At 47.9% G+C, this 12250-nt stretch overlaps 1 protein-coding gene across 1 annotated transcript in view; it reads left to right on the forward strand.

Moving 5' to 3' along the window:
• The window catches only part of PRKCQ (protein kinase C theta), a 128358-nt gene extending 119138 nt beyond the window's left edge, over nt 1–9220 (forward strand). Inside the window, exons 16-17 of the mRNA XM_077758537.1 lie at nt 5884–6012; nt 8500–9220. Coding sequence (XP_077614663.1) covers nt 5884–6012; nt 8500–8655 — 285 coding nt within the window. The 3' untranslated portion in view covers nt 8656–9220. The remainder of the gene's footprint in view (nt 1–5883; nt 6013–8499) is intronic.
• The last annotated feature ends 3030 nt before the right edge of the window (nt 9221–12250 follow it).

The following is a 12250-nucleotide window of genomic DNA, read 5'->3' on the forward strand; positions in this document are numbered from 1 at the left end:
CCCGGCTGCCGCCCGTACCCGGGACACAAGGCAGGTATGGCTGGTTGGCTCCAGCTGCTGTAACAACATATCACAGACTCAGGGGCTCGTGACAGATTTACTTACAGTTCCGGAGCTGGGAGGCCAAAAGCGAGGTCCAGCAAGGTTGGTGTCTGGTGAAGGCTGTCCCTCTGCCTCGCACACGCACCTTGGCCACGTCCTCACTCACACGGGGCGAGAGCTCGCTGCTGTCTCCTCTTCTAAGGACTCTAATCCCATTGGCTCGGGCTCCCACCCACATGTCCTCATTTACCCTTAATTGCTCGCTTCCCCCAAGTACACTCACATCGGGGGTTAGGGCTTCAATGTGAGAACTGTGGGGGGACCCACTTCAGTCTTGGGGTGTGCGGGTGCACTGGGAAGGCCTGGGCTGACAACCCCCAGGAGAAGAGAACAAGGAAGCAGGCTGGGGGCCGCCGGGGCGGGGCCCACCTTAACCTGCTGNCCGCGCCGCCGGGGGGGGGGGGGGGGGGGGGGGGCTTCCGGCCAGCAGTGGGGGAGAAGGAGTAACGGGCCAGGTGGACTTCATCAGAAGTAAATGCTGGAAGTGGTGGGTTTTCAAAGGAGAGAGAGACGGTGTGGGAAGAAGGGACCCCTTCCAGGTGGACAGGGAAGACGCCGAGTCCTGTATGTGGAAACTTACTCAGCAAGAAAAAGGAATGAACTATTACCAATCCACAAAGCGACCTGTCTAGATCGCAAGAGAATTGCGCTGAGGGGAAAAGGCCAGTCTCCACGGGTCACCCTCGCGGAACCTTCTCCAGAGGACGCTGCGGAGACAGAAATCAGATCAGTGGCAGTGGGGACTGGGGAGAGCGGAGGCAGGACTGTGACTGTAAAGGACCCCAAGGGACGGCTTTGTGCGGACAGGACAGTTCTGCGCCTCGTGGGTGACGGCAGCTACCAGACCCACGCACGGGATGGGATGACGGAGAACCACACACGTTGTACGAACGCTGGTGCCTGGTTCTGGTATCGTTCTGTAATGATGAAAGCTGCAGGCATGAGGGGCAGCTAGCTAACACCCTGTGAGTCGACATGTACGGACTGGACGTGCCAGCCCCAGATTCCTGTGCTGAAGCCCCAACCCCCAAAATGATGATGACAGGAGGTGAGGCCTTTGGGACATAATTAGGCAGAGAGGATGTGATCAGGGAGGGGCCACCTAGTGTCCTTACAAAAAGAGGAAGAGAGCGCTAGCCGCTCCCCCCAAGTGCAGGCACCAGGGAAAGGCCACATGAGGACACAGCAACAAGGCGGCCGCCTAGGAGCCAAAATGAGGGTCCTCGCCAGAAACGCCCACACGGCACCTTGATCTTGGACTTCCAGACTCCAGAGCCGTGAAAAATAAATGCCTATCGTTTAAGCCGTGACTCAGTCCCTGTCGTTTTGTTATAGAAGCCCAAGCAGACGAAGACACCATGACTGTTTCAAAATAAAAAGTTTAAAAACAAAATAAAATCTGGGGGCGCCTGAGTGGCTCAGTCGGCTGAACGTCCGACTTCAGCTCAGGTCATGATCTCATGGTTCGTGGGTTCGAGCCCCACGTCGGGCTCTGTGCTGACAGCTCAGAGCCTGGAGCCTGTTTCAGATTCTATGTCTCTCTCTCTCTCTGACCCTCCCCTGCTCATGCTGTCTCTCTCTCTCTCTCTCAGAAATAAATAAAAACATTAAAAAATTTTTAAAAATTTAAAAAAAAAATCTAAGGACAAATGCCAGCAAATATCAAAATCAAAATCATGTGCAGTTTCAATAGCAGGAAAAAAGTCTGCGATGAGAACAGAAAATGAATCTGGCTGACGGAGCAGACACGAAGTGAGGATACAGAACGGGGGAGGGTGGGGCTCGTTGGGGCAGGAGGTTTAAATCCATGTGGAGGAGACGAGGCTTACCCTTTCCCCTCTGAGTTGGTAAAAATTCCATACCCTTCCTCCACGAGGAAGGCAGTCATCTCCCATGTCCTAGAAGTTAAGCTGATAAAAATTAGTTTCTATCATGCAATCTGCTGACAAGAAGACCGGCTTCTAGTTTCATCTCTGCCCCTCGTTCGCTCTGTACCTTTGGCCCCAAGGTCCCCCTCATCCGTGAGCTCCCTTTTCTGCAAAAATCAAAGGCAGCATCTGAGAAACTTCCTGTAGGGAATTACACATAATGTAAAACCCAGAAGTAATGGGTCCTCTGAAATAAATGGCATCTGTTACAGCAGCCCCATCAATATCACACTCTATCCCTTTCGCTCTCATAGCACATAGATGCAGGAAGTGTCCTGAGCAACCGCACAGAAGAGGCTGTGCTCCGTCACGAATTGCAATCGGGACACCGCTGTTCAGCTGAGTCTTGCAAGGAAACACCCCTTTCTCCCTCCCGTATTCATCCAGGATGTCCTGTCCATCTGTTTGGGAGCGGACGGACCACGAACGTTCTCAAACAGAAGCACCTCTCGCTTCTGCAGGAAGACATATCTGCGGAGGGAAAGAAGAGGGGAGAAGACCCCAGGGACAGGGGCCGGGCGCGGGCGGCCATCCTCAGCAGCCCAGCACCGATCTCCACCAGACAGTCGCACGAATTCAGACAAACTACAGCTGCATCCTGGCCATCCGCATACGAGGCGTGCTGTTTCCCGTAAATGTAAACCACCCTCTGACAGCTTCTATGAACAACAGCAAGGTTTTCTTCGTGAACTCGGAGTCCGTTGGTGCAGCTTCTCTGGCTCAGAGCCCACGGCTTCTGGTGAGGTCACGGGACCCGGAAGGAGGAAGGCGTGCTTTGCTGCAGGGAGAGAAGACAATAATTGACTCTTGTGCAGGACTAGAGAGAAATCTGAGTCTCGAACATGAGATCGTGTTATATTCTCATTACACATTTTATCTTTGAAAGTATATTTTTTTTAATTTCACAGGTATACAGACCAGGCTCAGAAGGCTTTGTCTGGATGCACTAGGTACAAACCCACATGGTACTGGACGAATCCAACGGGAAACAGCATGGTTCTCACTTGGCCTAGAGCAATTACTACTTCTCAGGGTATTCACTAAAGCCTTTAATTATAACATGAGCCAGACTGTGGCCCATCCCTGAGGCACTCACACCTTCTCTCTCATCTTGTTTCATGAAAATGTCCTTAAAAAGTAGAGGCCAACAAGGTGTGATGATCATTTCTAGGGAAGAGATGTGGGGCAAGTCACTTATTCCCTCCGCTTCTAAAAAATCAATCTGCTTTTCCATCTGCTGACCTACACTGGTGCCGGAGTCTATAGAAGAAAGTTTTACTGCACAGTTGGTGCCTTTTCTATATGCCATTCCATATGCTAAAGCCAAGAAGCTGACAGAAGGTAAGGACTGAAGATACAGGATCTTCAAGTAATAAAAGAGAAAGACAACTTGCTCACGTATTTGACAAACATCCATTGCATCTACTTTGTGCACAGCATTGTGCTAGGTCCTGGAAGAAAGAAACATAAATGGTGTCTGCCCTCCAGAGCTTACACTCTAGAAAAAAAAAAAAAAACTATTGAAGGAATACTCAATACTCTTGGGGCGCCTGGGTGGCTTAGTCAGTTAAGTATCCGACTATGGCTCAGGTCATGATCTCATCATTCGTGGGTTCAAACCCCATGTCAGGCTCTGTGCTTGACAGCTCAGAACCTGGAGCCTGCTTTGGATTCTGTGTGTCTCTCACTGCCCCTGCCCACCCTCAAAAATAAATAAAAATATTTAAAAAATACTCTTAAAATAGATACACAGACACTTTCCCTACTGGAGGGAAGATGTTCAGATGTTCTCTGGAGCCCCGAGGAGAGACTATCCCAACACCAGAAGCAAGAAGAAGCTGTTTAGAATTTGGGCTCTGCCCCTGGCTAGACCTGGGATCTTCAGCAAGTGATTTAGCTGCTCCGAGCCTCAGTTTCCTTCACTGGCAACTGGGACAGTGACATGTGCTTTTCGAATCTGTCTTCAGAGTCAGGACCATAGAGGCACTACGCCTGACTCTCAGAGAACGCTGTCACAGAACCAGCCACATGACAATGAGTATGACCTGGGGGGTGGGGAGAGCTCACAAGGAGTTGAGGTAATCGGAGAAAGCGTCACAAAGAAGAGGGGGTACAAGCTGAACCCCGGATGGTGGGCTGGGATTTAAAGATGAGGAGAAGGAAATGGCAGCAGGATGTGGGGAGAGGAATCTCTTACAAGATGGAGAGGTCAGTAGCCACGGACAGAGGTAGGAAAGGCAGTGGCATATTCGGTGAGGAGACATGTCTGGGCAGAAGAGAGGGCTAACGCGGGGGCAGAAGGATGTGTGTCCGCAGAGGCCACAGGGACCCTGGGATGCCCACAGGATGTTAGGACTCACCAGGGCAGAGAGATGACCTTGCCTCACCCTGCATTTTCCAGGGGAGGAAGTGGAGACTCAGAAAACTTGCACAAGGCCTTGTGGGTAGAAGTCTCCTGGGTCACAGCCTCGTGTTAGTGGTTTTCTAACAGAGCTTTGGAACATCGAGTTTCCATCGGGAGGCCTCAGCGGCCACCATATGGTAAAGGGGGGAGGAGGTCAGGACAGTGACCATGTGGCTATACTAGCTGGTTACATGGCATTCCACTGGGACTTTCAAGAAGATTATCATAATTTTTAAAAAGGAGAAAAAAAATTTCCACTTTGCTACAACATGTTTTTTATTCTTTTCATTTTGGGGGGCTTCTGAGTAGAGCCTTTGAAGATTTTCAAATAGGAAGGTTCAGAAGTAGAGCAGTGTTTGAAAACACAGAGACTTCCCATTCTTACACGACATAAAAGCAAGAGATCTCTGCAATTTAGTTGTTAATGGAGGTCCAGTCCTGGCAGAGCCTCGTGGAATATTCCTGTTTCAGAGACCCATGGAGTCCCTATGACACCCTATAGCTACAAGTTACTTTATAAACAAACATCTAGCTGAGGGAATAAATAAGGGGTAACTACTTCAGGCACCAGGGACCTGTGACTCCCCAGGCCTGGTGTTTGGACTCTCCTTTTCCGTACTTCCCTGGATCTGTTGCCTTTGGGTTTGAAGAGCTTCCAAGCTTCTTTCCTGTCCTGGCCAAGGTTCAGCGTGACCTCAGTAACAGGAGAGGAACAGTGCAGAGAAAAAATTATACATGTAACAGACCAGAAACAAACCCAGCGGGTCTGCAGGAAGCAGAAATGATTCTCACTACTCAGAGGCCTCATCCAAAGCTGATTGTCAGGGACTAGTTCGTAGTGTATCCTCAAAGCAAGACTGTTAGCCTTTGAAGGCAGCCTCGTATGAATTCAAACTCAACTAATGTGCAGTCAACCCAGCAACAAAGAAATTGATCACTTATTCTGTTGTTGGGTTTTACAGACCAGGAATCAGTGCATACGTGTGTGTGCACGTGTGTGCGCGCCTGTGTGTGATTTCATCTCACTCACAGACCCGCCCTGCGGGAAGGACACCTCATTCACTTTACGGTGAGGACACTGACTCGAGTCCTGTAACTTACCAGAGTTCCTGTAAATAACACAAGGCAGAACTGGTTTCAAACCAGGTCTGTATCACTCAAAGGATAACATTTCTAGGGCCAGGAGCAAGGGAGCAAAAGCCCAGACTCTGGAATATTCAGAAAAGCTCATTTGAGGGAGAGTGCTGTTACCAGTTTGACTGGAGACAAAGTTGATACTTGTAAGTAGAAAAATCAGGTTAGAAAAGCAAGCATCCAAAAGCAGAGTCTTTACCCTGTGGAGTCCAGTCCCCCGTGGCTTGCGGCTCACGCACTAAGAGATGCAGCCTCATCTGAGGCTGACCGGCTGGTCCCTGCAGACATAACTGTTTTCTTTGTACTGCTTCTCAGCTCTTCGTGCGGGAACCTGAGAAGAGACTAGGAGTGAGGGGAGACATCCGCCAGCATCCTTTGTTTCGGGAGATCAACTGGGAAGAGCTTGAAAGAAAGGAGATTGACCCACCTTTCCGGCCCAAAGTGGTAAGGACCCACCCAGGACCATCTGGTGCCGGCTTGACTGCCTGCCTGCCTGCCCCTCACGACTGTTTGAGCCCCTACCTCCCCTCCAGGGCGCAGTTCTTGGAGAACAGTTCCTCCTTAACCATAATTCCGGTTACCTGGCTGGTGGGGGGATGGGGTGCAGGGGGATGTTACTCTTGTTTGCAGTGTCTACCCTGTGCGATGACAATGTACCTGCTGAAAAATGAACTGGTGGGTGTACATGCCTCGGACTTAACATGCGTGTGCCCGGAAGCTCTCTGATGAGCTACGGTGCTGTTGCACAGGACATTCATGCGCCGTGGTCACAGATTCTGTGACCCAAATGTGTATGTCAGGGATTTCGGAACCATCTTTTCCATGGTATTTATTTAAGTTTGCCTGTCATTTGCAATTTGTTCACGTAACTATATTCCCTAATGGTAGTTAAGTGTTGCTCAGTTGAAGGAAAAAGTAAACTGGGACTTAGGAAAAGACTGGTCCCTAAATGCCCATGTGTATGCTCATGAGCGGAAGTGACTAACCTTCAGGAGAAAAGGCACAATGACCTGCCCATGTGCAAAACACACCATAAAGTGGAGACAAAGTAAAGAAGGGGTGCCCGGGGGGCTCAGTGGGTTCAGTGTCTGACTCTTGATTACGGCTCAGGTCATGATCTCACAGTTCATGAGATTGAGCCCCACATGGAGCCTCAGGTCAGGGCCGACAATGAGGAGTCTGCTTGGGTTTCTCTGTCTCCCTCCCTCTCTCTCTGCCCCTCCCTTGCTCATGTGCACGCACACGCTCTCCCTAAAAATAAATGAATAAACTTACAAAAAAGCAAAGCACATTTAAAATGAAAAAGCTCTGCAGACAGATGTTGGAGAGGATGAATGCACATGCAGCCACTGAACTAGACTCCAAAAAATAGTTCAAACGGTTACTTTTAGGGTAGGTATATTTCACTGCAGTTTTTACAATAAATAGTTTGTTTTGTTTTTAGAATTTTTTAATGTTTATTTATTTTTGAGAGACAGAGTGTGAGCAGGGGAGAGGCAGAGAGAGAGGGAAACACAGAATCGGAAGCAGGCTCCAGGCTCCCAGCTGTCAGCACAGAGCCTGACACGGGGCTTGAACTCAAGAACCACAAGATCATGACCCGAGCAGAAGTCACATACTTAACTGAGCCACCCAGGCACCCCTCAATAAATAGTTTTTTTAAAGAGTAAAGCAAATGGTAGAACTGCCAACTTTACCCATTCCTGGCTGTTACTGGGAAAGAGTAGCAAAGACCTGGCTGGATGTAAAGCATCTCCACCATCTCTTTGCTTGGAGATGGGACAGGCTCATGGATTCAAAAGCAGAGCACTTCGCTCTAGGAAACAGCTACTGCTGTTCGTCAGGAGAGGGTGGGTGAAGCGAGTGTGTTCCCAGGACACATTTGTCCGAAGCTCTGGGGATGCTCTACAGGTCCCTTCCAGAGGCTGGTCTCTAGCACTTATTATTTGGACCAGCACCATACCTAACACATGGGTTGAGAATTTGTGATGAAATGATTCTTTTTACCTTGTTTTAGCTCATCAGAACAATGTAATTCATGCCTCAACTTCCACAGTGCATTACAATTGACTTGATAGCGTCTACCTAAAAATCAGACTTTTGATCTACACTTTCCCTACAGGACAATTCCCGATTCTGCCAGGAGGAAGGAATTTCCCTGACCTGTTGTCTCAGCAGCTATTTGTAGGCAGAGGGCCATAGGCCATTGGCTTCACCAGCCCAGGGGCCCCCTTGAGGGGAGGAAGAGTCTGACTTTTAGTTATCCTCATATATATAAGGGTGACTTTTGGCCATCTTAAAACACTGAACTGTACACCATTATTATGCAGTGTTTATAAACGGGTGTTTGACTTTGCATTCTTTTAGTTTTCTCGTAGACACCAGTGAACCAGGTGGCTTGAGGGGAGTTTGTCCACATCTGTCTATGGAAGTTAGTCCAAGATGGCTAATCATAAAATCAACATGGGTAGAGGTATCAGCAGTAGTGAAGGATACTGATCTACGAATAGGAATAGATCATCTAAAGTTCCTTCCCTCCACTCCCATCCCTTTCCTCTACCCCTACCCAAACTTTCCCCCAACGACTAAAAAGAATACAGGTCAAATATGGGCTCCACACTTTTTCAAAGAGTGGCCAATCCCATTTCACGTAAACTATTAACCAGAAGCATTAGACCCTATTTGAATGTGTATAATGAAATTCCCTTGCATGAGTTTAATTGTACTGTTGCTAAACTAATGCCTTGAGGTCTTAGGGATGTTCCATAAATCCACGTATGACCGTCCATAGGTATTACTTCAGTTTATCTGCAATGCAGATAGAATGCATTGTCATCTACAGATTACAGCCTAGATAACAAAAAGAAAGATCATTAATTCAGTGGCTGATTTTCTTCCCTTTTTTCCTCCCTCCCTTAAACCCTGATCAAGAAATCACCGTACGACTGCAGCAACTTCGACAAAGAATTCTTGAATGAGAAACCCCGGCTGTCATTTGCTGACAGAACCCTCATCAACAGTATGGACCAGAATATGTTCAGAAACTTTTCCTTCATTAACCCAGGGATGGAGAGGTTGATATCCTGAATCTCTTCCCCTGACACACGAGTGAATTTGCCTTCCTTCTGCAAACTGGTTCAAGTGATGCTCCTTAGATTCCTTTTCACCTTGGAAAAGAAAAGAAACACTCAGTAATACCGGCTGAGACCCTTGAGCTCCTCGCTGACTTTGTATCTGCGGCAGAACCCAGCTCCATGAATTGCAACGCCCTTCGGTGTCTCTGCTGTCCTCTCCTGTGGCCACCCTTGAAGTGAGGTCATTACTAACCACAGTTATTTCCTGGAACGATAGTTCTCCTCCACACTGTGAACGATCTGAAAACCTAACATTGCCCAACATTGTGGCTCTTTGTGTGGGCACCAACAGCTGATCAGTGACATACTTGGTGACCGAAGGGGCACAATGGAGACGGACTTCTTGAGGCTAAAACAGCATGTGGCCTTGTGTAAGAGTGGACTTCCTTCAGCCACTGACAAGTAGCCACTAACCCGTTTAATTCTGTCCGCATCTGGGGAAGTGTAAATGGTGGCAGGGGAAGCCATGGATAGGCTTTTATGGGAATTCTTCACAATAAACATAGCTTGTAACTCGAGATTTACATTCATTCTGATCAGCCATGAAATTCTTGGGAAAGAGGAAAACGGAAAGTGAGAAGAACTCATGTCACGGAGATGGAGGGTTTAATAAAGCACTGACTCTGTCCATCGTATCAGCGTAGATGTTGCCCTTAGAGTCCAACAGAGAGACTCATTTACCCCTGGCAGCAGACCCACCCCATCCACCCGCTCTCAGTTGATTTCAATATCCATGGAAGTCACTCACTACGACCCTCTGCACACTGTAACAGGAAGGGCATAATTCTTCCAAGAGAAAAGAAAACCAATCTCTTAAGATACCCTTCATGGTGATCTCATGACTCATAAGTCTCCCTTTAGGCATTATTCAAGATAAAAGACCCATGCATGCTACTTGTAGCAGTCAGTCTTGTTTGATGAGAATTCTAGCTATATATTTTTAAGTATCTGTGCTGTTTGTATATTTTGATAAAATATTGTGACGTACTGACAAAGAGGTGGATATGTAAAAACGGAATAAAAGAAAGAAAGAAAGATGCCTCCTGATAGTTTAATTCCCTACTTGTCCCCCGAAGAACTTGGTTTTGTCACGGTTATCATCAAAACGTAGCTGGCACTGAGCTGATGTTGTAAATTTGGGGACTCACTAAAAGTCCCGAAAAGAGAGAAAGTCATAACTTTTAAGTTACTGTCACTATGTGCCTCTTTCCTTTCACCACGAGATCTCGTGGGAGTGGTCTACACAGGTTGCTTCTACTCCTCCACCACGGACTCCAGCTCTGCCCGGTCTGCCCCCGGCACTGCCTGCTCCCCGCACTGCCTCCTGCCAGCCCTCAGGCACTGCACTTGGTCCTCATCTGCCCTTCTGCGGGTTTTTATACGAGGAACAGCCCTCCTTTGACCTTGATGGCATTATCACTGTGACACAGCACTCTCCCCTTTCACCGCCTCCACCTGTGACTGCTCCCCGGACCAGCCCCTTTCCTCCTGCCCCCAATCACTTCCAAGGTCTCTCCCCGTCTGGTTTCCACTTTCCTCTTGGTACTTCCCTGCCACCTCATGCCTTCAGGGACCACTCGGAGCTCGTCATCTCAAATCCCATCTCCAGTTCTAACCCTGCTTCTAGGCGTTAAACGCTATCCACTGACTCTCTTTTCTTACAATTCTACCTCTCTTGTCTCTCCTAACTCCATTACTGGTGCCATTGTATGTCTAGTGGTCTAGTCATCCAGGCTCAGAACCTCAGTCATTGTTGACTGTCCCCTCCCCTATTTTTGTAACCAGATCCTTAGGATTCTGCCTCTGTAGTCTCTCCAACAGACATACTCATCGCTACTGTCTTCCTGCTACTCGTGTCTGGATCAGGCTCCCCGTCCTGAGTCTCTCTCCTCATCTTAATTCACATAGATAACACACATTATAAACTACAGAGCAGGAGTAACTTTTCCTCTACCCTCTTATGTTAACAACCTGGGGCCTGCTGATGAAACTGATAAAAGACATTAGCAAGAGAAGCAGGCTTTTACGTATACATACTACATGCACGTATGCAGAAGTGCTCAGTGATCAGTAATTCAGGAGTGGTTAGAATTTGGGGCTTAAACACCTAGCTTGGGGGTGGAGGAGAAAACAAGGTTCCTATGGGAAGGACAAATAGATTTCTTTAGGAAATGGGGTTTCAGGAAAATACAGAGGAGATACAAATGTTTGTCTACACAGCTATGAGTGGTCTTCCCATCTTCTTGAGGGCCATAAAACTTCTGCGGAGAGAGGGTTTACAGTAGGTATGTTTACTTTCGGTCTCATTCCTGTGAATAGCCCCACCCTGAAGGAGAAATTTATGGCAGTCCTCACTTCTCTGGAATTTCTGCTTTTAGTCAGATAAGCAAAGTTTCAAGAAAGCCGCTCTCTGCATCCATTGAATCTCAAGTGTCTTTAGCTTAAAATAATCCTTATTATTAATGAAATATAAAACTATTATCTTCACATATCAAGGCTCTTATCCCATCACACTCATGTTCAAAATCCTGTGTCACCTTCACCGGCTAAAACACATGCAGGGCCACCAACCTGCCACCAACATCTCTACCTGACTTCCCATTTCCACCTTTCACTCACCTATGCTCTGGTCAATCGGAATTTCTCAGTACGGCCTATAGACTCCCATCATTTCCTGACTCCGTGAATCCTTGATACTAGTTTTTCTGCCTAGAATGCCCCATTCCTACACATCCACTATCTTCCCGTCTCTCAAGATCCAGTTCAGCAGATGTGTCTGCCATGAAGAACTCCCATCCTGGTGTATCCATGAAGCTGGCACAGCTCCCACGTCTCTAAGCTCCCACGGGATTGTATTTCTCTATCCTTCTCTCATGGCATCTGTCAAGCTGTGGAAGTGTGTGCTTTGCCTCCGTTTCTAGGCTGTAAACCCCTAAGGACAGGACCTCAGTCCAGTTTGTCTTTATACGTCTTACAATTCTTTTGTACAGCTGGCCCTTGAACAACACAGGGTCAGGGACATCAACCCCTCAGACAGTCAAAACTCACCTGTAACTCTGGACTCCCTCAAAACTTAACTACTAATAGCCTACTGTTGACCGGAAGCCTTACCCATAACATGAGCAGTCGATTGACACCTATTTTGTACGTTGTATGTGTTACTCACTGTACTCTTACAAAGCTAGACTTCAGAGTATATTATTAAGAAAATTATAAGGATAGTACTGTACTGTAAAAATCCACGTATAAGTGGATGTGCACAGTTCAGACCTGTGTTGTTTAGGGGTTGGGGGTGTGTCAGGGTTCGAAAAGTCACTGGACAAATGAGTAAGTAAGTGCATGGAGTAGCATTTGAATGGTGGCCCCTCCGAACACATGGCCACCTGGAGCCCTGGACTGTACGGATGGGCACTAAATCCAGCATCAAGTGTCCTTAGGAGGGACACGCAGAGAAGGCTGTGTGGACAGGGAGACAGACTGGAGTGGTGGGGGGTCAAGCCAAGGAACACTAGGGCCACCAGAGGCTGGAAGAGGCAAGGAAGGGCTGT

This window comes from Crocuta crocuta, unplaced genomic scaffold (assembly GCF_008692635.1).
Source record: "Crocuta crocuta isolate KB4526 unplaced genomic scaffold, BGI_CrCroc_1.0 scaffold32, whole genome shotgun sequence".
NCBI classification, from domain to species: domain Eukaryota; kingdom Metazoa; phylum Chordata; class Mammalia; order Carnivora; family Hyaenidae; genus Crocuta; species Crocuta crocuta.